The 23,369-nt window shown below is 40.6% G+C and overlaps 1 protein-coding gene across 2 annotated transcripts in view; it reads left to right on the top strand.

Moving 5' to 3' along the window:
• LOC149798897 (receptor for retinol uptake stra6-like) overlaps positions 1–23,369 on the top strand; it is a 96,355-nt gene that overhangs the window by 54,889 nt on the left and 18,097 nt on the right. For both annotated transcript variants that reach the window (XM_089956994.1, XM_089956993.1), the window contains exons 9-11: positions 20,347–20,408; positions 21,318–21,489; positions 23,122–23,197. In XM_089956994.1, coding sequence (XP_089813120.1) covers positions 20,347–20,408; positions 21,318–21,489; positions 23,122–23,197 — 310 coding nt within the window. The remainder of the gene's footprint in view (positions 1–20,346; positions 20,409–21,317; positions 21,490–23,121; positions 23,198–23,369) is intronic.

Below are 23,369 nucleotides of genomic sequence, written 5' to 3'. Positions count from 1 at the left end.
AAAACAATTTCGCACCCCCCCCCCCAATCATAAACATCCTCGTCCTCAATCTGATTAAAATGAGATCTCCACCGTCCTCCATGAACATTTGATAGCGACCGCATAAGAACCATATTCTGGTGACCCATGCTACCATAGTCACTAATTTTATAAACCAATCAGATGAAATCTTATATCTTCGCGTTTGACAGTATGACTAAAGATCATCGAAGTGTGCCGAACAATTTGATGCACTTTTAAATTTCCGAAAGCTGCATTTCAAGTGGCTAATTTAAAGATCACCAGAACATGACCCCTACGCGGTCGCTGTCAGATCTTCACGTAGGACAGAGGAGATTTGGTTTTAGTCAGATTGGTCTTGTCCTCATCGTCCGAAAGCCCATCGTAAAAACAGCCTCGCCCTCATCGTCACCAAGCTCATGCTAAGAACAGCCTCGTCGTCATCGTCAAGTCCGTCGCAAGAGCAGTCATAAGACCGCCCTCGTCCTCATAGTCAGAAATCTCATTATAGCCTATAAAAAACAAGCACACGAAATTCACTCGTCTTTACTGTCTTCTTCAAGAAGAAATATGCTGCACAAAAGCCACTCTTTTAAATCTTTTCTTTTTTGTTTCAAAACTGTATTTGACCTTCTTCAATCTGTTAATCTTGTCGATTGAGTAGTTGGAGAATAGGAACATTTGAGATTTACTATCCACATTTTCCCATTTGTTGTTTTGTGGATTAAGGAGCTGGATACAGGGATATTTACTGTTTACTCTCAAGCTGCCATTCTTTTGGATTAAGTAGCTGGATACAGGGATATTTACTGTTTACTCTCAAGCTGCCATTCTTTTGGATTAAGTAGCTGGATACAGGGATACTTACTGTTTACTACCCATATATCTTTCGCTTTTTTTCTACGTACACACCGTGGCATTAGTAACTAACAACAGAGTTTGTCAAGTACAAAAAGTTAGGATAGTTCCAGAAATATTGTCAAGAATAGTTTCGAATGAATTAACAAATGATGTTACTGGATCCTACATTTTCACGATAGCTTGAGAGCCGGTGGAACGGTAATTTCGTGGGCTCAGCTGATCTATTGGATTCGCCTGCTGCGTACGCTCAAACCCAGAGTCTTTAATGGAGAATAATCCAAATGACCATTTATAAATGCATCGGTAACAAGGAACTCACATGATACCAAAATAACATTTTCTTGCCATTTATTCGCAAGGTATTAACAATTATGTTTATTTTAAAATGTCAAAAACACATTAATAAAATTATTAAAAAGCGTTTATTAGGCTATATTAAAACTCAGTGATGCATGGTTGCTCTAGATCATAAATTTGTGTAATTTTTAACATACAGCCAGCTGAGCGAAACATATATCCAGGATCAAGTATAACAACCAGAATGTAAACTTTGCAGATAGCGCAAAGAGTTAATTGCTGGCCTACTAACTCCTTCCTTTGGGATCAATTGTTTTTAGCCTGTCTTGCACTTGCTACCACCAAACGTAACAACACTCAACGTTATTCAATCTTGATGTTATAATTAACAGTACCTATTTATAGCAAACACAATATAGACTTTGTACATTTCTCGCGTTTTCTTTGCTTTTTGTGTATGGTATTTTTTATTTTTTTTCGTTTGTGTAATTGTTCTGTTGTAGCTGTGTTCCCTTGTATAAAAAGGCATTGGTAGATTTCAAAAGTGCTTGGGCTGGTTTCGTAGTTTTTTTGTGTCAGATTTTCTGTCATATCGATTATTTCCATGAATAGAAGATCTTTTTTGATCCAGTGTCTTTGAAAAGACTGTCATTTGCCGTGCGTAGTAATAGGTGATACTCTAGGGACAATGGAAATCCCAGTCAAAAAGGTCTTGGGAACATCTAGGGACAAGGGGAATTTAACATGGGGAAATTTAACATGGGTGGGACAATAGAGGACAAAAAAGTATTGGGACGGTCTAGGGACAATATGAATTGAACAGGGGAGGTGGCGTCACGATGCTGACGATTAGTAACAATGTAGCAAGTAGCTGACCTCAATCGGACCAAACAGCGGGGGGAAAAAACTGGAAGGCTTGGTGGTAACAGGACTGGCGGGGAAGAGACAGAGATAATACAGACAACATACAAAAACAAGCAGCAATACAACTAACTAAAAAAACAATTAGGCAAGAAAGCAAATCTTTTCGAGGCATATCTACAAGAAACAAGATATATAACACAAACAACTATACAACCGACTAAAAATGTTTAGGCAAGAAAGAAAATCTTTTTGAGGCATATGAGTGGCCCCGAAAAGGGCCTTTGGTTTTTCGTTAACATCATTCCGTTAACATAGAAGTCAATGCATAGGTCTTCTTCTCTTCCGCAAACTTCGTATGACTTCTGGTCCGTAGATAAGGACTCTTTTCAAACAGCCATGTCTCTCCACATAAATTATTCTTTTCCGAACACTCGTATCCGTGATCCGGATAATTGTTCATGATGATTTCACATACATGGGTAAGGCCGTACGGAACAGCATCGACGATACGAGAGTGGACGATTCAATATTAGTCCACATTTTCAACAGGTCAAGGGAATGAGCTGAACGGGGTTATTTATAGTGAAAGAACGGAGTGAAACGGACTGGTTTTTTTCACCCGCGTTACAAAATTCAGTCACAGGGCGGAGTCTGTCTTCCAATCCGAAGCGGTCTGTGACGTCACATTCGTTATATAGGTGCGCTAGCGTCTGTGCGCAGTCAATCCATGCGACAGAGTTGTCAAACATGACGGAACCTAAGAAGACGATGAATTGGGGTGCACCGGCCGTGGACAAGAGAAGCGATGGTATAGCAGCGGCTACCAAAGTCAACACAGGTTTATTTCCAGAAGAGGTCGATTTTTTTGGGGGGATTTAGTAGATTTTCTTTCTTCCTCTCAAGAATTTGTTCCGGTACAAGTACATTGGCCACTTTCTCGTTCTTTACCACACGTCGAGGATTTTAAACAGATGCAGAAAAAAGAATAGGAGAAATTTTTACAACAACAGAAAGAAGCAGAACAAGCTTTTCTCCTTCAACAGAAACAGTGAGCAGAAGAAGAGGCAGGAAGGAAACGACAAGAAGAAGAAGTAGCAGAGAAGAAACAACAAGGTCTAGGAGAGAAGGAGAATTTTGAAAGCCAAACGGTAACGGTACTTTTAGGCATTTTAGCAGAGTTAAGGAGTCTGAAACAAATGTATCAAATGTATCAGACTTCTTTAGTACGACCCAAGAGAAAGAGACCTTCCCAAGCCAAACAACCCAGCCCTGTTACGTCACCTGCGATACCATCCCTAGTGATTTCTACCGAATCATTATCGACAGGAGCCATTCCAGAAGTAGGCCTTGGCCGTGGCAAAGGCTTAAGACAGTTAAAGAAGATTACGTCCCTTTCCTGATTTTTTAATATTAAAACAAATACCCAATTGGCCTTTTCAGGGCCACCCACTTCTCTCGAAAAGAGATAGTATTTCAATTGCCAAAATCAATTTAAACTCAAAAGACCTTTTTACCCATGATGAACGTGTGTGAGTGAGTGAGTGAGTGAGTGAGTGAGTGCGTGAGTGTAGGTCCATATTCTAAAATATCAAAACCAAGAGACACTTACATTTTCTGCCTGGTCTATTCTGGTACAGATTTTACAATCTAATATACACAACACAACACACCACTTTAAAAAGTTCATATACTGCTTCTGTAACTTTGTTCACTCTGTTTTTTTGAATTTCTTCATTGTCACAGGTTTTACCTCCTTTTATAATCTCTTTCTCCTCGTCTTCTTTTCTTCTCTTTTTTCTCTTTCCGCACGTGTCTGGGTTCTTCCTTTGGGGAGGGTACCTCTTCTTCCTGTTCGGAACCCCTTTATTCCTCTTTCTCCTGTTGTTTCTTAGGGTGTTATGAAGACCAATGTCCTTTCTCCTGACAGCGATAACAGGTACCTTGACCTTTGTCACTTCTGACACCTGTCTTGCTTTTTTGACACTCTGAAGACTAATGTCCTTTCTTCTTACAGATATAGCAAGTGTCTTGACTTTTATCGCGAAAGCAGGGGAAGTAGTCCGTCGGCTTGTCTGAAGAAAACTTTCTTATGACACCTCGCAAAGCTCTGATCAGTAGTTCGATCTCTGTGGGCTCTTCCATCGTTCTGCTCGGTTTGAGAGTGAAATGAATAGTGGAAGGCAAGACACACACCCATTATATATACGCTGGTCTGACATGAATATAAAGGGACACATAGCGTTTGCAATGTAGTCATTTGACTTTTCGCAGTTAAGATGAAACGTACTCATCATGTCGTGGAGAAAGGAGAAGAAAGTAAGAGGCAGAAACGTGATTTATCGCCTCGTATAGTAAGTGAAGTCTTGGCACAAATTCATGCCAGCGATTTTGAAGATGACATGAGTAAGCCAGAATCCAGACCCAGAGAGTCTACACACAGCCAAAGTCCACCATTATCTCCTCAAAACTACTACCACATTCGAGAGACTGAAAAGCTAGAAAATTTAGAACCACGGCTTACACATACACAGTGAAGTTGAAAGATTTCAAGTCCAACATACCACTGTAGAAAGCAGAAGGGTTCATCACCGAAGTGTGGGATTATTTGTTAACCACACTGAAACCAAACTGAAACGGCAATATCAAGCCAAAAAAAGACGATCGCTTGACACTTTCCATTTATCACGACAGTCTGAAGTCTCCCGTTTGGATCGAGTTTAGCATCCCGGCAGAATTAATACCGTCCAAAGCCATCGACAAAATTCAACACGTGCAACAATCAAACGACACGTTTCACATCACCGATGGAAAAGCGACACTGTTCATGACCCACGTGTCTCTTCTCCAAGGAACCGGCCGCAAAATGGTGTTATTGGTGGACGACCTTCATAGCACCAAAATGAGTCTCGTCCGACTTAACAACCCTCAAGACAAGATGTGTTTAGCCTTCGTGGGGGATCGAACGTATGCTGATATGAACGACACGGTAGAATGGAAAAGAGCCTGGGAGAACAATTGAAAATCGAACCGAGTCAAACAACAAGGAGAAGCAGAACTCCTGTTACAGCAAGCGAGGTTATCCAAGGACACACACCCTGTGGCATTCCTGAAATACAAAAGTTGCAAGATGTCCTAGTTCCACGCTACACCTTGAAAGTGCACCCTCACTAAATGCGCGGACCTTTGTTGTTTTGAGGCAAAGATTTCAAAGACGAAAAAATACATTTATGTCTATTATCACGATGAACATTTCGATGTCATCACAACTATCACTAGATTCTTGGGATGCGGTTATTACTGTGAGAATGTGACTAGGCTATACCAATCGAGAGCAACACCATCATTGTGGATCGGAATGTGAGGGATATTTGGCGTCTAAACCCTGTCTGGACGAAGGACAACCACAAGTGCATTGTCCTGCTTGTGAGCGCACTTTTGTCAACCCTGCCCGTTACCAACAACATTAAAAAACGTAAGGTTCACAGACGAAAAGTGCTTGTCAACTGCTGAGATTGTGCCCTACTGGACAAGGCATAGTACCAATAGTGCCAAGTTACACGTATGTCGAAGAAAGAAACGATGTCACATTTCTCGCCAAATCGTGGACTGGAACACGAATGCTACATTCAAAAATACCATTCCAAACAAGAGAAAGAAGAAGGCCAGATTAAAGGGAATTTCATCTTGTTCGATTTCGAATGCATGCAAGAGACCAGTGTTCACATTCCTAATTCATGTGTGGCTCATTGAGCGTGCAAGAAGTGCATCCAAGAGCCATCTTTAGTCACTGCGCTCACTGCAGCAAGATTCCTGGAGGACGTGAAAAAATCGTGGAGCCAAGAGGACATCGAACGTTACGGAGATTGTCATCGCCATGCTACGGTGATGGCTCACAATTTCTCGGGATACGATGGACAGAAAAAAGTACCGAGCGTCCTAAAGTCACTTTGAACGGAGCCTAAACCATTTCCATGCAAGTGGGACAAGTACAGTTTAAAGATTCGATGCGCTACTTGGCCATGCCTTTGAGTCGGATGCCTAAAATGTTTGGAATGACCGAAATGGCCAAAGGTTATTTCCTCACTTTTCAATACCGAAGCCAATCAACACGCCGTTCTACCCCATTTGCCTGATGCTGACGACTACGATCTCGACAACATGCGTACCGAACAACGAGAAGCTTTCTACGCTTGGTACCAGGCTCACGCCTCGGACGGCTTTGCATTTCAGGAAGAAATTTTAAAGTATTGTCGTTCCGACGTGGGCATTTTACGGCGTTGTTGTGGAAAATTTTGAGAACTGCTCATGGAACATGGAAGATCTATCGTTAGAAAGGAGCCTGTACCATTGCCAAAGCGTGTTCCTTAGCGTACCGCCAACGATTCATGCTCGAAAACACCCTGGCTGTCATCAGTCCTCAAAAGACTAACTTTGTCAAACGTCAGTACTCGGTCAAAGCCCTACGCTGGATACATTACTTGTGCGACAAGGAAGACAAATGTATCCAGCACGCCCGCAACGGAGGAGGCGAAAAGACCATCGGAACGTATTCGGTGGATGGTTGGGACTTAGCAAACCCCAAGATCGTGTACGAGTTTAACGGTTTCTTATCTTACGGATGTCCCCACTGCTACCCTGAACGTGACACTAAAAATCAGTTTTTACAACGGACCATGGAAGACTTGTACCAGGCCATTTGTCATCGGCGCTTGAAGTTAGAACAGCAAGGATACTAAGTGGTGGAAATATGGGAACACGAGTACTATCACCGTATGAAAACCGACCCAGAGTTTAAACGGATAGTGGAAATTTACAAGCTGGTGGACCTACTGAACCCGCAGAACAGTTTATACGGAGGAAGGACAAATGCCACTTGTTTGCTGTACCAAGCCGACGAGGAGAAAGGAGAAGAAATCAAATAAATGGACGTGTGTTCACTGTATCCTTACGTGTGCGAATATTGTCGTTTTCTCGCATAGTACACGCAATTGCTGACGGAATACATCGACAATACGAAGGATTGATCAAGTGCAATATCTTGCCTCCCACGGACTTGTACCATCCAGCTTTACCTCACCATTGCCAAGAAAAACTGATGTCCGCGTGGAATTGTTCAAAGATCTGGACATTTGACACCAGCTGTTAGAAGTGTACGAAATTTACCACTTTCCCGAGACAGAACAGTACCACAAGGGCGACGAGACTCAGAAAGGCATTTTCGCAGACTATGTGGATGCCTTTTTGAAACTGAAACAAGAAGCTAGCGGCTGTCCTTCCTTGTGCCAGACTCCCAAAAACTAAAGGGAAATTCAAAGAAAGAAACTGGGAGCAGGAAGGCATCACTTTAGACCATGTGGAGCAAAACGAAGGCAGGCGATCGTTTGTCAAAGTTGTGTTGTATTATTTGTGGGGCAAAATGGCACAACGACCGTGTTTCCCCAAGACAGAGTATTTGACAGAACCTTCCCGGTACTTCCAGATGATTCACGATCAAACCAGAAAATGAAACACGTGGACGTCGTTCGTGAGGACTGGATCTTAGTCAAGTACGAAGAAGAACTGGACTTTGTACAAGCCGACAAATTTGGAAATGTCATCATTGCGTCTTACGTAACAGCCCATGCTTGCTTAAAATTGTATGAAGCTTTAGAACTGTTAGGAGATCGCGTCATGTACTTTGACACGGACGGTCACATCTACATCGATCGCCCGTGTCAACGTCACCCTGACATCGAAGGAGACCGTTTAGGAGCCTGGACAGACGAATACCCCGACGACAAGGTTTTAAGTTTCCCTAGTGGCGGTCCTAAAAATTACGGCTACGAATACCGGGACAAACAAGGAGAAGTGCAAACGGAGTGTAAAGTGAAAGGAATGACTCTCAATTATCGCACCAGTCAAGTGGAAAATTGACCACCTACGAACCGCACATTGTACGTTTACCCACTCACCAAATCGCCAGTCGACCCTTGGAAAAGCTGTATCAAATTGTGTACCATAAGCGAGTGAGGCTTCCCAACCACTTCACTTTACCGTACGGTCATGTCGATATTGGGCAGCATATAAAAAGGGACAACGTCCAGGATCTATAGTTCATTGTCACTACCAAGACCAAGCGGGAAAGATGAATTCTTTTAAACAGAACAGACATCATTCAAGTTCGGTGATTCTCAAGTGGAGTGCAATGCTGTGCCTTGCGATGAGACCCATGCCGTACGCTTTGACCTCAGCCATGCATTAAAGCATCAATGGGAACTTTGCTATAACTACTACTATTACCATACCTACCATGAAAAGTGATGATGTGCGTGTCAAACCTGGCGGATGCGAAAACGATGACACTCGTTATCGTCAACCTTCACGTGACACCATGCAGTTACCCCCCCCCCCATTCAGCTGTCATCCAAAACTGAGCAAACACCTGCGGATTTCACACTACCCTCATCGACATGAACCCGTGAAAGACAAATGTTCGTTCTCTGTGCGTTTACCTTAATACTTCAACTTTGAAAGTCAATTCCAAACCTTCCAAGAAAGATGGCCTAAATATCTAGGAGGACCTACCCCCGAAGAATTAGCCAGAGCCGGACTTTTCTACTTGGGCGAAGGGGATAAAGTCAAGTGCCTCAGTTGTGGTGTGTCACTACACCAGTGGAAGCAGAAAGATTCGGCTTGGCTGGAATATACGCAATGGTCTCCGGATAGTCGTTACCTACCTTTAGTGGGACCAGGTCATTGAAGTTACATACTATGTCGTTTAAGAAACCAGCTTGGATAGGAGTCAGACGTTGGGCGACACCTAGACAAGTAATTAATCCCCATTTAAAAAATAATATTCAAGGATTGCCAAACGAACTCCTAGAGAAAATCTACAAGGAAGTTTGGCAGGGACTTGCCAGAGCAAAATATCAAGGGGTGACTGTAGAACTTTTGTGTCGAGAAACGGGTCATTCTGTTATTCCGCATTATACCATTTACATCAGAGGATTTTATTAACATTCCAGGTCTGTTACCCTGAATGGTAGTGGTCAGAAATTATTCACTATTTTAATTAATTTCGCTCTAGAAGAAGGTTTAAAAAAAATGTCTGACATAATCATGGATACTTTACAAGAGAACATTCGTGTCTTGCATGTGGAGTTGACAGAACGCATTTACTGAGAGCTGGTCAAAATACAAGTGAAACGCAAAGAACAACTCCATCCTTTATGTCACCGATGTTTAAATCACTGGCACCTGAATGCTATAAGATGACTGATTCAGGAGAAAGTGTTTCAGTGGTCAGACATTGATCAACTACCCACTGGCACACATGATTTGTTACTGATGATTACATTTGCTACAAGGTAGACTGACTGCAACGACTTCCAGAAGAAGAGTTAGAGGGATACCAAAATCTTTCACACAACGTAAATTTAGTTCAGGAGGAAACTTCTGAACGAAGTGTAACGTGCAAGTTAGTGACTAAATCATTTATATTCGTTACTGGATCAACTCTGATCATACGATCATCTCTGTGCAGAAATTACACTTATTACCTCCGACAAAAGATGGTATAAAACTGGCTACTGTGCCACAACCTTTATCACTCCTGATTCATCACATTCCGGGGAAGGAAATCAATGACACTATTCAGACAGTGGAGGATTACCAACACTTATTACACGAACTGTGTCCATTGAATTGGGCTAGACGGGTAGTGTGTGTCTTAGTGACTTTCTTTCTGGAATTTCTTTTACCAGCCGATTCCTTGTGGACTCTTTTAAGTACTTGAGATGTGTATGAAGATGTGTGTGTGTAGCTTGTGACTTCCACCCTCATTGGACAGATGTACGTGGCTGGAAAAATTGGGGCTTTGAGGCTGGGACTAAAGAAGTGACCAATTTTGCCCAAGATATGTGATCATCAATTCAAACGTCCAGTCAAAAAAATAACTTTTATACCCGTGTTAATGACAGTGCCAGAAGAACCCGTCACCGAGGACAACCACTCCCTTCAGGACAGGACTGTCATGGACATTCCGTGAAGACGATTCCGAGAGGACATCTGTCTGACTGTACCCGATGTAGAGACTGGAAGAACATTAAACACTGTCCCTAGGACACCTTGGTTACTAAAAACATGTTGTACAGTGACTTGTTTATATTTCGCTTTGATCGTTTTGATGTGTATTTTATAGTTGTACTTAACCATTTGGGTTTAATGTATTTTTGACTTTCGTGTTGTTCCATTTTAACTTGCAATAAACGTGTCCTGAAAAAGTATAAAAACTCTTGTCTTGTCTGTTTTCGTCTCAAAAGTGACATTCCGTGCACTATGGCTACCTCTGCTGCTCCCAAAATCAAAGTCCAAGAGAGATCTGGCATGTCACAGAGTTTATTGGATTTGTCCAAGCAAGAACTGTCCCGATTTTGTCCGTTCCGAAACCCTCCACGGCGCGTGATACCTTTCTTCAAGTTGATACGACATAAAGACATCAGTGGTGTCGCGTTCTAGTATAGAAAAGACCTGAGGAAAAGAATGGGAATCAGTGTTTTGTGCTCCTGAAGACCCAAAGATGTCAGCCCCAGAAACCATCCCTCTTCTAAACCCAAAGGAAAGAAAAGGAAAGGACTGCCTCCTCGGTTAGTCAAACATCGGGACATGTTGTCCGTCCTGTCCAAAGCTTCTCCACCCATGCGGAAAAAACATAATTCAAACCTCCTCCAAATATGTCATCGAGACCAGAAAAATGATTAGCCAAACATCGTCACGTTCTTTGCCAAATGTTTCAAAAGTAAATCCTCATTCGTCAAAAGAAAAAGATGTTGGTACAACGCGGAGGAATTTTGCCTCTGTTGTTGTGGAACTTGCTGAAAGGAGTATTGGGAACAATGCTGGGAGGGCTCGTGGGAGCAAGAAAAAAAAAGATAAAGAAGATAAAAAGGCCTTCTGTAGTCCAAATATCTCAGATGTGACCATTGAAACGAATGGAAGGACGAAAACTGACTTCAGTGCCTTACAAACGATGGATGGAATACCATCGTTGGCAAGAACAACGGACTCCGCATTTGCCTCCCAATGCGAATTTGACCGAGATGTCCCAGTTACAATACGAATTGCAATCGTTGATTAATCGCAACGGTTTGTCCGAAACAGAAAACTTGCAAAAGTACGGTCAGCTCTTGCAACGATTACAACTCTTTCACCAGAAAGCTTTAGACGAAACAGCTCTGCCCACTCTGAAAGATTGTAAGACTCAGATGAAAAGTCCACTACCATCACTACCCCCAGTGACTAAGATAGAAAAAGGAGACGAAGAAGAGTTTCAAACTCCACCAGAACAAGTACGCAAGTTAACAACACCAAAAGAGAAAGTACGCAAGTTAACAACACTACCTACATTCAGAATTGGATGGATTAAAACGATGATATCCACCCAATCTTCATCAGAATAGAAAAGGAAGATGAAGACAGAAGTGAAACAAGAACCGATTACCCCTGTTCAGACATCCTCCTCCTCGACACCTATCGCTCGCCGGACACGCAAAGCATTACAAACCAAGAAAATACCACACCAAAAATAGTAGCATCAGTGAAGAGTGGGTGACTTATTAACAAAAATAGAGAAGGTGTTAGGCAGCATTTACTACGATCCATCCCATCCTGCGGGATACGGATTAGTTCAGAAATTATATCGTGCTGCCCAAACCCGTCTGAAACGTCTCCGATTATCACAAGTGCAACGATGGTTACAAGAATAAACCAAGTACACTTTACATAAATTCATTCGACGAAAAGCTTCCAGAAGTCGCACTGGAGTGAAGGGCATCGGTCATCAATGGCAAGCCGATTTAGCCGATGTCTCTCATTTGGCCACCTACAATCGTGGCTACAAATATTTGTTTTGTTTCATTGTCGTCTTTTCCAAATTTGCCTGGGTCGTGCCATTGACTTCCAAGTCGAGCAGTGAATTAGTGCGAGCCCTCCAACTGGTGTTGAAACAATGAGGCCGGTACCTTATTCGATGGCAAACCGACAAAATCACCGAATTTCTGAACCAAGTTTTCCAAAAAGAATTAAAGAAACGTGACATTCATTTTTTCACCACCGAGAATCCCGAAACTAAAGCCAACATCGTGGAACGTTTTCAAAGCACCTTGACAGAACGCACGTGGAAGTATTTTGCGCATTAACATATTCTCAAGCACAGCGACGTCTTACCACACTTGGTTCAAGCGTACAACCAATCTTACCATCGAAGCACCGGACGTACCCCCCCCCCAAGAACTGACTCCCGATAACTAAGTGACCGTTTCTGAGCGCCTGTTTGGTACGTCCCCGACAGTGGCTGTTTCCATGAAAAGTGGAGTATTGGCAGTAGGAGATTGGGTGCGCATTGACAAAACCAAACGCACTTTCGACAAAAGTTACTTATCCAACTGGACCACCGAATTATTTCGTGTCACTGGACGAATGCATGGCCGTCATCCTACCGTCTATAAATTGGAATACACGAACGGGGAAGTGTTAAAGGGAATGTTTTACTTGCCCGAGTTACATCGCGTAACCAAAATAGAAGACGAAGTGTACGACATCGAAAGTATTCTCGAACAAAGAACCCGAAAAGTGGGAAAACGCCGTGTCAAAGAAGTCAAAGTACGTTGGAAAGGATATCCACTCAGTTTTGATCCTTGGGTCGACGTTTCGCAAGTCATCGACTATGAAAAGAAGTTACCATCATGCCCTTCTACACATCATCAGCTACCACTACCACTGCAGTGGCCACTCCTTCACCGAGTTCTTCTATGCAAAATCTACAAAAGCAACCTGGGTGTGGTGTGGAGAACGAGTACCTAAAACGGTATTCGTCTTTTTCTGCCAAATCTTTGTAGTGTATTGTGTCATCGGTTCAGCCATTGCCAATTTGAGTTTGCAACAAGGAGACAAACAATTATGGACCATTTTATTGAGTAGTTGCATCGTTTACCTTCTTATCAATCCTTCCCTGAAATACTACTCGAACGGGAACAACGGGAATCTTGCGTCCATCGTCAGTCACCACCCCAAAAACATTTTGGGTGGAGACACACCTCAGACTTCCAGTGACCCCTCGGACATGAAGGACCAATTGCAAGAAGAAATAAATAAAATTGAGTCTTCAGGTGACACAAAGTCAGCAAGCAATCCATCATTCAACATCTAGACGCTGAAGATTTTGTCAGGCTATTATTTTAGTGGTGAACATTTTGTGGACACTATTGTTGACAGGTTCGAGTTAGCCTTTGGCAAAGCCCTGAACAGAGCCAAAAAAGTGTTAAGATTATCATAAAGTGTCTCGTCGCCTACTGATAAAATTTCAGGATACCGACACCATGTCCCTCTGGTTTAATGGTAGTTTGTTTAAAATTGTGGGTGGACATCCACAGATGGTACCATACAACCTGGGCCCAAAGATCAACAGTAGTATTGATTTTTACAGGGCATTTGGATCCCCGTAAAACTGAACGAAGGACTCAGTTTGATCTTTGTGTACTCCGATGTGGTGGAGTACAACGTGGTGGGACACACCTCCATACCTAACCTGCGTGTCATTTCGTTCAAAGTGGATAGTACCACTGCCAATGACGGGAAGGTAGAAATACCTATCACGTTCACCGCGAATTTGTACATCCTCACTATTTACCTGTCAGCAAGTCGTATTTTGACACTATCAACATTACTATAAAAGTAAATCTGTGACAAAATATTCCATTTTACAAAGGAAAAGTCATGGTGAAACTCCATTTTCGAAAACGATTCCCTAACGAATTGTAAATCATGTATCCAGTGTACCGAGGTGTCGCTCAACAGCGAGGACATAGTTTAGGAGATATGTTGAAATCGGTTTTTCGTTCGGTGAATCCCATGTTGAAACTGATAGTTATACGAGGATTGCACGCCTTAATAGATGCCTCATTGACGCACGACAAAGAATTTTCACTTAAATGTCATCATCGACAAACAAAACCCTAAAGAAGCTTTCTTGAGAGCAGGCAAAAATGTCTTGTTTCAAACGGGCAAATACATTTTAAGAGACGACGAAAACACCCCTTCAGAAGATTTTACACTCATAAAGCTTGAAAGACTAAGAAAAGAAAAACTGCTCGAGACTTAGACGTTTTTGATTATTAAATCATAGAAACAAAAACGATGCACCAAGAGTCTTGCGCCTGTTCCAAGTCGGAACTGGATCTGTTTGCCATGCCGCTTACTATGATGACAATGCAAGAATCCCAATGGGTCAAATTTCATCTCATCTCCTTTGTCAAGGACTCAGGGTCAGCTCCCATCGAGTGTGAAATCAAAGGAGATCCCGAAGATTACATCGATCTGAATGGCAGTTACATGTACTTGAAAGTGAAAGTTATCAAAACGTCGACGGAAGGATCCCGATATAAAGGACGAAGATAAAATAGCTCCCGTCAACAATTGCATGCATTTCTTGTTCAGTGGAGTAGATTTGTATTTGAATAACAAACTGGTCAGTAGCAGCATGGACACTTACCCTTACCGAGAGGACCTGGAAAATTTCTTAACGTGTGGAAAACGAAGCCAGGAACACCCGTCTGGATACTTGCATGGTATGGAAACTTGACACAGCGGGCAAGTTTGACGATACCGATTTGATTACAGATAAAGACTCCAACCACAATGTGGGAGTCAACGTCCGACGAAACAAAATCAAAGACCCCAACAAAAAATTAGAACTGATGGATCGTTTTCATTTAGACATGTGGTTGCAAGAGATTTATTTGCTGGACGGCGTGGATGTCCGCCTGAGACTGAATCGTAGCAGTGCTGCCTTCCTTTTGATAAGTGATGCTGTCTATTACAAAACCATCATCCAAGAAGCCAGGCTCTACGTGCGACGTGTGTAAGTGTTACCTAAAGTAGGAAACATCATCAGTCACACTTTGATCGGAATGACCGCGAAGTATCCAATACGACGCGTGGAAGTGAAAACGTTCACCATTCCCGCTGGACATCAATCCATGATCGAAGATCATCTGTTCCATGGGCAGTTACCCAAACATTTGATCACTGGTATCGTCAAAACTACAACCTTCAATGGAGCGTTCGAGGAAAATCCCTTTGAGTTTCAGCACTACAATGTGTCCAAGATCGAAGTCAGTCGAGATGGCAAAACCTTCTTTACCAGACCTTTCGAATCTGACTTTAGTGACAAGAAGAATAATTATTTAAGATCGTACTTGTCCCTGTACGAAGCCACAGGACTGTTAGGAACCAACACTAGTCACGGCATTACGTACGAGGATTATGCAGAAGGTTACACTTTGTGGATTTTGATTTCACCCCAGACCAAGGCAGCGAGGGTCATTTCCACGCTATAAAATCCGGCCAGGTTCGTGTTGAACTTCAGTTTGCAAAGCCAATACCTGTAAACAACACGGTGAACGTCATCCTGTATGCCAAATTCGATAATACCATATAAATCAAGAGTTTGAGAGAAGTCATTCTAGACTATTAGAAGCTATAGAAGACTCTTATCTCTCTTTGAATACCGGAGAGTCTTTGGATTGGGAGTATGCCGTGGATGCAGAACCCAAAGAAAAAGACGAAAAGGACATAGTCTTGAAGTTCAGATGGCCAGAACAAGAACAAAATTTAGTCTCCTGTTTTGCCAAACACCTGGCAGAAAAAATTACGGAATTGATCAACAAAGATTGCTATGGATTTCAATACGATCATCCCAATCAAATTCAACACGATAAATATCTGATGCTGAATCAAGAAAAAAAAATTGGACGAGTATCTGGACTAAGCTTGGAGTCTCATCTCGGAAGAAACCGTGTTGCATCAGTGGTATAAAGACTTGCATGATCATTCCTCTCCTCCATTGATGACTCTAGAGATCCACACAGCGAAGCTCTCTTGGCTCAGAGTGCAGAGACGAAACGAAGAATCAGTTACCTGTCAGACAATTTCAAACAGAAAGTCAGGATTGAATTGATCACTTATCAATACCTGTGAAGAAAAACAACAAGAAAAAGTTTTACAAAAATGGATACCTTGGAACTTTATTATCTTTTGAACCACAGTTCGTACACTACTTCTTGGAATCCTGTCGTGTGTGTTAAAGATGAGCTGCCTCGTCGCAAACCTCAAGACCATCAAGCTTATGTCATAAACACGGACGACAGTCATCTCCCAGGAACCCACTGGGTAGCCGTCTACTTTCCTAAAGATGGTGGTGGAGTATTTTAATGCGCATTGATTGCCACTTTGGAAGATGATATCATCGACTTTATGAGAAGAAATGCCGAGACCAAACGATTCAGCATTGTGAAATTACAAGGCACATATTTCATGGCGTGTGGACAGCATTGTGTGTATTTTTTTATCAACGCAGTCTCGGATATTCTTTATAACATTTAGTGACTTATTTTGATCTTCACTCATCTTGAAACGATGACAAAGTAGATCGATGGTTCTGTGACCATTATGGTTATCTTTTGTTTTTAGCTAGGAAACGTAGTGTAAATCAATGGCCCAATGACTTCCATCAGTGGAAGTCTAGCTTCACTTCACAACGTTGTCAACCTTGTCCAAAAAAGTTTGTTATTAGATCAAAATGTTTGTTAGTTTATTTGATAATTAATGGTTCATTGTTGGTTGTTAGTTATTTGAATAAAAATGTTGTGTTTTGAAGAAAAAATGCGTCTGTCGTTTGATTACCATTTTTATGATGAACCATGCTCTTTGACTTCTCTCTATTCCCCACCCTCAAATCAAACTATCCCAGCGTTCCGACTCTAAACAGTGTAGCGATGTTTTCTATCGCGTCCGCGCTTGAACATTATAAAGTGGAGTAGACTCCATTCTAACCATCCATTGTTTACCCATCCTCCTATGAAGATGTGCTCAAGACTAGCCAAGCTGAATGAAGCTTATGTGAATTTACATCGTGTCAGGCAAAACCTTATACAGAAGCCTGCAGAGATAGAGAATGTCAAAATGTTGAAAGTGACTGAAGACCTGATAGAAGATCTCTTCAGAGAGGAAATCAAAAAAAAAGGAAGAATGGCCAGAGAAGTACAGACTTCAGAAGCAGAGGCAGCAGCATCAGCAGCAACAACAGCAACAGGAACCAGAAGGAGGTTTTGTCGACTGCCATGTAGACACCAAAGAGTAAGAAAGCCTGCGGCCAGACGGGGACGCAATCTTAGATAATAAAATTTGCCATAGATCCTCGACCACAAAAACAGCCCTTTTCAGGGCTACCCAATACTCTAGAAAAGAGTTACTAATTACATTGCCAATGGCATGTTAGTAAGTTAGAGAAAGTGGAAATGTGTCTATAAGCACCTCATTTCTTTAACATTATCACACGTGTGTATATAAGCACTTTGTTTCCGTATCTTGTCAAATAGTCAGTGAGTTTTTTTTATAGTAGTTAGGGTTTGTAAGTAAAAAAGTGAGTGAGTGTTTCTTTCAAGTCCGCGCGATCCATGTTTTTTTCTTCGGTAATGATATGGGCCTTGAACGTTTTGGTAACAGGGGATGTTTTCCTTCACGTCCGTGCTTGACAAATATAAAGGGAGCGCTCGTCAGTCTGGCTATCCTTGTTGATTCATCAACTTTGAAGAACAAGCAGCAGACTCGCAAAACTGATGGAACTCTAGATGCACCTGGAATATGCCAGACGTTTATTGGATGAGCTGGCTATGGAGGCCATAGCCGAAGAGGCCAGGATAGAAAAAGAGGAGGATGAGAGAAAAAAGAAAAAAGAGGAAGAAAAGAAAAAACCTATCCTACCTCACGTAATGATGAGACCTGTGTATGAGGTCAAGCCTGAGGCGATGGCACCTCCAAAGACAAACACCACATTTAATACCAACACAGCAGCCTCTACCAGCACCACAACGAGTAGCAGTACAGGTGCGTGCGGAAGATATAAGGAGACCCCAACATCCAAGAGTGTGGAATAGGAGAAGACGGAGGGAAGTCTTCACTATCTCTGAAAGTGAAGACTGGGAAAGTGAAGTCAATCACCCCCCCCTCCCCGCCACTGCGCTCCCAACCACAACGGTGAATTGGGAGAACGATTGGAGTCATCGTTGTATATGTGGTACCAGATCTGGAAGATATCACCATTAGCCAGGTGCATCTGGAGTTTAAACAAAGCCCTTCTCATGGCTACCCAAATCTCTAGAAAAGAGACTGTACACGTTGTCAACTTGAGTGAGTGTGAAGAAGTGTGATTATAATATAAAAACTGATTCCTTTACTAATGTGATTGTGTGTGTGTGTGTGTGTGTGTGTGTGTATGAGCTCGCGTATATTTGTGTGAAGAGTAGAGTGTTTGGATAAGTGCGCATACGTTTGTATGAATAGTAGAGTGGGTGTTTGCATAAGTACGGATATGATTGTAGAATGGTAGATTTGCGTTCGCGTACGTTAGTGTGGATAGTAGAGTGTGTGGTTTTTTCCCTTTCCTTCTGTATGGATGGTATATTTGGTTTTTTCTGCTTCTATGTGTGGATATTAATATTGTGGCTATTGACAGTATTTGTTTTTTCTCCTCATGTGTGGATAGCATAATTTGTTTTTTTTTTTTGTTGTTTTTTTTTTGTCTTTGCCTGTGTGGATAGTAGATCTTATGGTTATTGGTGGTATATTTTGGGTTTATTTTTTTCTGCTTTCCGTGTATGGAGAATATAATTGTGATTGTTTTTCGTCTCCTTCTCGTGCGTGGATTGTATATTTTGTTTTTGTTTTTTCTCCTTCCCTATGTGTATAGTAGATATTGGGGGTTTTGATGGTATAATTTGGGGTTTGTTTTTATTTTCCTTCCCGTGTGTATGGATAATATATAATATGTGAAGTGGGTGTATGTGATGTTTTCTTTCACGTCCGTGCTTGACAAGTAGAAAGGTAAAGCCGTTCGTCGTTAGCGCCATTCTACACAGAATAAAAGATGATGACAATAGAGTTGTTTAACAAGTTAAAGGACAGTTGGTACTGGATGGCGGATGCCATATATGTGGTGGAAAGGCTAGAACATGAATGGAGGTATCCAGTTACCAAAGACTTTGTGACAAGTCAAGTGACCAGACTGAAAGTAGCCAGGGATCTCGTACAAGGTATGATAGAAGAGGAAGTAGAAAAGTTACGAGGCTTCATTAAACCAACATACGTTAGAGTTGGAACAATGAAGAAGGTCCTTGATAATATAATGAAAGTAAGGTATTTTTTGGAAGACATAATGCATTGGACAGAGTGGTCCTTTGTGAAGTGGGGGCTCGGTCAACTAAAGAAAGGAGAAGAACTAATGAAAAAAGTGATGAATGAAGAAGTGAAGAAGATAAAAGATAGGTGATCTAAAGAAAGAAAGGACAAAGAAAAGAGAAAGAAAAAAGACTTTGAGATTCTAAATCAAAACTGGATGAAGGTGCAGGAGAAATTTAGATATATGGGCCATCCTGACTGGATACCAGAGACGGAAAAGGAGAGGAAGAAAGGAATTGTTGAGAAAGTGAGGAAATGGTGGAAGAACTGGAGAAAATATAAGAAGCCAAAGGGCCACTCATATGCCTCAAAAAATTTTGCTTTCTTGCCTAAAGTTTTTTTTAGTTGGTTGTATAGTTGTTTGTGTTATATATGTTGTCTGTTGCAGATATGACTCGAAAAGATTTGCTTTCTTGCCTAATTTTATTTAGTTGTGTAGTTGTTTGTGTTTGTACGTTGTCTATGTTATCTCTGTCCCGTTCCCGCCAAGCGTTCTAGGTTTTTGCCCCCGCTGTTTGGTCCGATTGAGGTCAGCCCCTTGCTACATTGTTGCTAATCGTCAGTACCGTGACGTCACCTTCCCTGTTCCATTCCTATTGTCCCTAGACAGTCCCAATACATTTTCGCCCCTCTATAGTCCCACCCATGTTAAAATTCCCCTTGTCCCTAGATGTTCCCACGACCTTTTTGACTGGAATTTCCCTTGTCCCTAGAGTATCCCCTATTATTACTGCCGTGTGTGTGTATACACACACACACACACACACACACACACACACATATATATATATATATATATATATATATATATATATATATATATATATATATATATATATATATATATATATATATATATATATATATATATAGAGAGAGAGAGAGAGAGAGAGAGAGAGAGAGAGAGAGAGAGAGAGGTAAACAAAATTTTACTTCGATTGGTCACTCTTCTTACAATAAATACCATACTTATACTTTTAAGACAGATAAACCATGAGCAGTACTCGAAAATTTGAAACTTATTTTCATCACATGTTTCATTTCTTTTTTCAGATTTTCGGTACTCTGCACAGCTGTTATCTGTGATGCTGGTTGGGGGCATGGTTCTCTACAAGGTAACACCTTTTGCAAGTACGATAAGATACAATCCACTGTTACAATAAATGCCGGCTTTCTGCCACATTTCCGCTTCCAATTCGATTATGGGAAAATGTATACGTGATGGCATAAAGCTTGCAGTGGTTTTTAATTTTGATTTAAAAGTTTCTCTTGTTCATCCGAATTCTTGTTTAGCTTTATCTCGTACAGAAGCTTCCAGTTAACTTTGATAGTACATTGTTGGCTAATCATCTAAAACTTTATTGTGTACCTCTTTTTGTTCAACTGAAGTTCTACATTTTGCGGGTAAATATTCATTTCAACTTTAGTTATTCTGTTCAGCTGATATGGTATTTATAATATGCCTGGATAATCATAACATTTTCTACATCTTTTGTATTAAGTCATACAGATGCTTGCAGTTTATCGTTTATAGCACATGCAGTACATTTCTGGTTAATTATCTAAAACTTCATCGTTTACCTCTTTTCGTTCTGACCAAATAAAAGTTCCCTTGACAAGTTTTTTATTTCAACATGTTGCGGGTAAATATACTTTTTGACTTTCGTTATTATGTTCAGCTGATATGGCATCTGTATACTGCTTAGATAGTCATAAAATATTCCACGTGTTTTGTATACATTCTCCCCTGAAGGCCTTGTTTTGCCTAAACTAACACCTAAATAGTCAGATATTGTGCTACTTGTTCTATGTACACTCGGCCATCAGGTCTTGTTTTGCTGAGAACTAAAATCATTGTAAAGGCCAGTAAATACTAAGTCCAATAAAGAGATTGACATATCAGAAAATATTGATATCTGGAACTAGTTTTTTTCGTCAGGTGAGGTTAACATTTTGCTTTATATAAATTTATTAAATTAAGAATTTTAGAAGCATATTATTTATGGAATATATTCTCTTTTCAGGCTACATTTGAAATCATTCATCTGGTTGTGGGTATATATGATTCTCTCGATGCCGGGTTTATTTCCATACTCGAGTATATTGGCTTTGTTGCGGAAGTAGGTGAAAGCTCAACGACAACAAATGCTCGAGAATATATATATCTACTGTATTATATCGTGATTGCATTGAATGGTAAGCATTATTGGGAAGCACGTTGTTTCCTTTCAAACTGTATTTCAACATTATTATTATATTATTATTAGGAACTTTGGTAAAACTTTGATCACTTCCTTGTTACTTTATCCATTCAGGTGGTCGTAATAAATTTTAGTGAATTAAACGAGGTCTAAAACTTTGTTTTGTATTACTAAAAATAATTACTTCAAGAGAATACGTTCAACATTAAAAAAGATTTTAAAAATAGGAAGATCTACTTTAACTATATATATATATATATATATATATATATATATATATATATATATATATATATATATATATATATATATGTCAAGCAAAAGTGATTTAAAGGGTTGATCATAGAGAAGGGAATACATAAGTAAACGAAAAGACATTTTCATAAAAGGTGCTATACTCAGCTTACGGTGCTATACTCAACTTGCGATGCTATACTCAAATGACGATAACGTACTCTAATGGCTGTAATATAACAGACAGTAATATACTCGATGGACAGTAGTAAATACAACTGATGGTATTATACTCAACTTACGGCATTATACTCTACTGACGGTATTATACTCTACTGACGGTATTATACTCAACCCACGGTATTGCACTCAACTGACGGCATTATACTCAACTTACGGTATTGTACTCAACTGACGGTATTATACTCAACTGACGGCATTATATTCTACTGACGGTATTGTACTCAACTGATGGTATTATACTCAACCCACGGTATTACACTCAACTGACGACATTATACTCAACTTACGGTATTGTATTCAACTGACGGTATTATATTCTACTGACGGTGTTGTACTCAACTGACGGTATTATACTCAACCCACGCTATTGCACTCAACTGACGGTATTATACTCAACCCACGGTATTGCACTCAACTGACGGTATTATACTCAACTGACGGTATTATGCTCAACCCACGGTATTGCACTCAACTGACGGTATTATACTCAACGTACGGTATTGTACTCAACCCACGTTATTGCACTCTACTGACGGTATTATACTCTACTGACCGTATTATACTCAACCCAGGGTATTAGACTCAACTGACGGTATTATACTCAACTTACGGTATTGTACTCAACTGTTGGTATTATACTCAACTTACGGTGCTATACTCAACTGACGGTATCAAACACATCAGACGGTAATATACTAAAACGACAGTAATATACTCAGCTGACAATAATATGCTCAAAAGACGCTAATATACTCAACTGACAGTATCACACACATCAGACGGTAATATAGTAAACTGACATTAATATAATCAACTGACGGTAATTTAGAATATCTGACTAAAAGTGTCAACACCCATCAGACGCCATAAAATCGTATAGCGGACTGGAATTAAAATGTTTTAATTAGCTTGTTTCTAATTAATTGCATCTGCAATACGTTATCGCATTAAAATATTTGTAAACTAAGCACAAATAATAATATGAATGACCTAATGCACTTCTAAGTATTATTTATTCTTAAGACATAGGAGTCCTACATATTACTAACGATGACATAAAAAATACCGTTCATTAGTTAGAGCCTTTTATGCATATGATGTCCATGGCCTATCTAAACGTACTTATGCATATATTTACTTTTATTGAAAGGATCTTTTTTGGCATCGGTCAGCCTTGCAGCATTCATCGGCTTCGTCATGATCTTACACATGTTGTCATCCTACAGGTAGGTTTATAATTTTAATACAGATAATTTTCGATTTGTTTTCTGCAGATTTTTATGTTATTTATTCATTTGACAAACGCTAAGTTTGTCAACTTTTTTCTTGTACTACATATATAAATGCTACTATTATCGTTAAGGGAACTGTCATTCTTGCACATTTTGTCCTCCTATA

Source organism: Sinohyriopsis cumingii, chromosome 5 (genome assembly GCF_028554795.1).
Source record: "Sinohyriopsis cumingii isolate HCF-2022 chromosome 5, ASM2855479v2, whole genome shotgun sequence".
NCBI lineage: Eukaryota > Metazoa > Mollusca > Bivalvia > Unionida > Unionidae > Sinohyriopsis > Sinohyriopsis cumingii.
Note: the sequence above shows the minus strand (reverse complement) of the source record. Positions and strands in the feature narration are given on the sequence as shown.